At 58.2% G+C, this 2,670-nt stretch overlaps 1 protein-coding gene across 1 annotated transcript in view; it reads left to right on the plus strand.

Annotated features, from left to right (window-relative positions):
* The window catches only part of BAP1 (BRCA1 associated protein 1), an 11,716-nt gene that overhangs the window by 8,776 nt on the left and 270 nt on the right, over positions 1–2,670 (plus strand). Inside the window, exons 12-15 of the mRNA XM_018564372.1 lie at positions 379–840; positions 944–1,032; positions 1,207–1,299; positions 1,386–1,507. Of these exons, the coding sequence (XP_018419874.1) occupies positions 379–840; positions 944–1,032; positions 1,207–1,299; positions 1,386–1,507 (766 nt within the window). The remainder of the gene's footprint in view (positions 1–378; positions 841–943; positions 1,033–1,206; positions 1,300–1,385; positions 1,508–2,670) is intronic.

A 2,670-nucleotide genomic window follows, 5' to 3' on the forward strand; every position in this document is an offset into this window, starting at 1 on the left:
CCCTGGGTGAGTGCGGGGGACCCTGGGTGAGTGCGGGGGACCCTGGGTGAGTGCGGGGGACCCTGGGTGAGTGCGGGGGACCCTGGGTGAGTGCGGGGGACCCTGGGTGAGTGCGGGGGACCCTGGGTGAGTGCGTGGGGCCCTGGGTGAGTGCGTGGGGCCCTGGGTGAGTGCGGGCCCCGTCTCGGCTTCATCCCACTGACAAGTTCACCTCAATGTTATAAAATGATGATTGTCATGGAGCGGGTGTAGAAGTTCTACAAATGCATTGATTGGAGGAGACGCCTCCCCAGTGTTATTTCTGCTGATCTCTGCCAGCCAATCACGATCCAGCATCATAAGCACACATATAAAAGGGATCCTGGGGGCCACACACAGCCTCTACATGTATCTTTAATGTCTCCGGCAGGTTCAAGAGAAGAAGTTCGGAGTCTCTGCCCCCACCTCCCGGGCCGGAGCTCCCCGCCAGCGTCCTGGTAGAAAAGTTAAAAGAGACCCAGCGAGAATTGTGCTCCCCGCTCTCTATAAAGACCGGGGCCCCCGCGGCCCCCCATTCCCAACCGTCTCCCACCCCCAGCAACGAGAGCACAGACACCGCCTCAGAGATCGGGAGCGCGTTCAACTCCCCGCTGCGTTCGCCTCTGAGGTCCGCCAACACCACCAGACCCTCCAGTCCCGTCACCTCGCACCTCTCCAAGGTCCTCTTCGGGGAGGAGGAGCCTCTCTCGCGGCTGGATAGCGTACGGTATAACCGCGCGGTGCGGGAACTCGGGCCCCTGGTTGGCACTGGAATTCTGCACCTCACCCGGGATGGGCAGCTCTGCTCACTGAGCCGGAATGGTAAGGGGGGGGGAGACTCCGTATACATTGTATATGGTGGAGGAACAATCGGCTACCCACAGGGGTGAAATCGGTAATAATGTCTGTTTTACATATTGCTCAGATTCCGGAAAAGTCTCCCCAAAAATCAAAACGGAGGACGGCAGCGAGAACTCTGACGCCCCCCCGAGGGGAGAGAGGTTCTCACCTAAGGTAGGGGCAAATAGCCTGCAGCAGACTGATGACATCATCTCAGCCTAGGCACAGTCACTGAGTGGAGCTCAATGATCTCTTTGTATTGATAAGCGGTGGAGGGGAATGTATTGATGGAGAGTTCCGCCTTATCGGGACCTTTAGATGAAATTGCCTCTTTATTTTTCTTTCTAGGAGCTTCTGGCTTTGTTGAAATGCGTAGAAGCCGAAATCGCCACGTCGGAGGCGTGCCTGAGGGAGGAGCTAGAGAAACGCAAGAAATTCAAGGTAGGGAGCTCGGTGTCCCGCAATCCCCTCCCCGCAGTCTCTGGACCGGGTTCTAATCCGACCTTCTCATTCCCCTCCCCCTCCAGATTGACGACCAGAGAAGAACCCACAACTATGATGAGTTCATCTGCGCGTTCATCTCCATGCTGGCCCAGGAAGGTGAGAGAGTTCAGGCGGGGTTCAGACCTCGGTGTCTGAGGTTTACCTTGTGTGTCTTAAAGCTTGAACGGCGGGATCCTGCCCACTATTCGCCCCTTCCCCCCCCATACACAATAACAATGCTTACTTTTGATTGGTCATGTGACCTGATCAGTGCCATAAGTATAGTTCACTGTGCCCTGGCACCATGGAGGCGGAGCCCCTCACGGCCTAATGCGTTTCCTGGGACTCCATGGGAAGTCATTGATGTGCTATGGAGCAAGGGTAGCCAAACGCCGGTCCTCCCAGCTGTGGGGTGGAACTACAAGTCCCATGAGGCATTGCAACGTTCTCACTCACAGACATGACTCCCGGAGAGAGAGAGAGAGAGATATGCATCATGGGATTTGTAGTTTCACCCACAGCTGGGAGGACCGGTGTTTGGCTACCCCCGCTATAGAGAGCAGCTGTATGGCTGTGGGCTGGTCACCACTGGGTGCTGCGGAGGGGACAGTCCGGCACCCGGCGCCATCATGTCTCTATAGACACGGAGGGGACAGTCCGGCACCTGGCGCCATCATGTCTCTATAGACACGGAGGGGACAGTCCGGCACCTGGCGCCATCATGTCTCTATAGACACGGAGGGGACAGTCTGGCACCCGGCGTCATTGTGTCTCCATAGACACGGAGGGGACAGTCCGGCACCCGAGGACAGTCGGGCGCCGTGTAATGACGCACTCTGATTGGCCAGGAAGCCGGCTTCATGCTCCCTCGTCATCTCATGAAGAGGGAGCGTGGAGACGGCAGCCCGGGCCAATCAGAAAGCAGGGCGCCGCGTCATTACACGGCGCCCGGCTCCCATGATTGACCAGCAAGACGGCTCCGGCCGGGTATTGGAGGAAGGCTACGTTCTGGCCGGAGAGGACCCCGGGGGGGGGCGGGGCTGAACATACCGAGGTGAGAGGGGGACAGACTTTCCGGGGGGCGAGTCATTACACGCCGCCTGGCTTCCTGAACGGGACTTCCGGTACTCGGTAATTGGTATCGGCGAGTAGCGGAAAAAAATTATCGGTACCAAAATACCGATATCGGTGCACCCCTGGTTTATAGATCACAGGGGAGAATGGGGAAGAGGTTTCCGGTGGTCCTGGGCTCCCAGAAGAGTCAGGGGGAGCTCGCGGACCACCGGAGAGGGGAGTGGACCCCCGCGGGAGGTGTCGCAGTGATTGGAC

Source organism: Nanorana parkeri, unplaced genomic scaffold (assembly GCF_000935625.1).
Source record: "Nanorana parkeri isolate BGI_ZX_2015 unplaced genomic scaffold, ASM93562v1 scaffold748, whole genome shotgun sequence".
Taxonomy (NCBI): Eukaryota; Metazoa; Chordata; class Amphibia; order Anura; family Dicroglossidae; genus Nanorana; species Nanorana parkeri.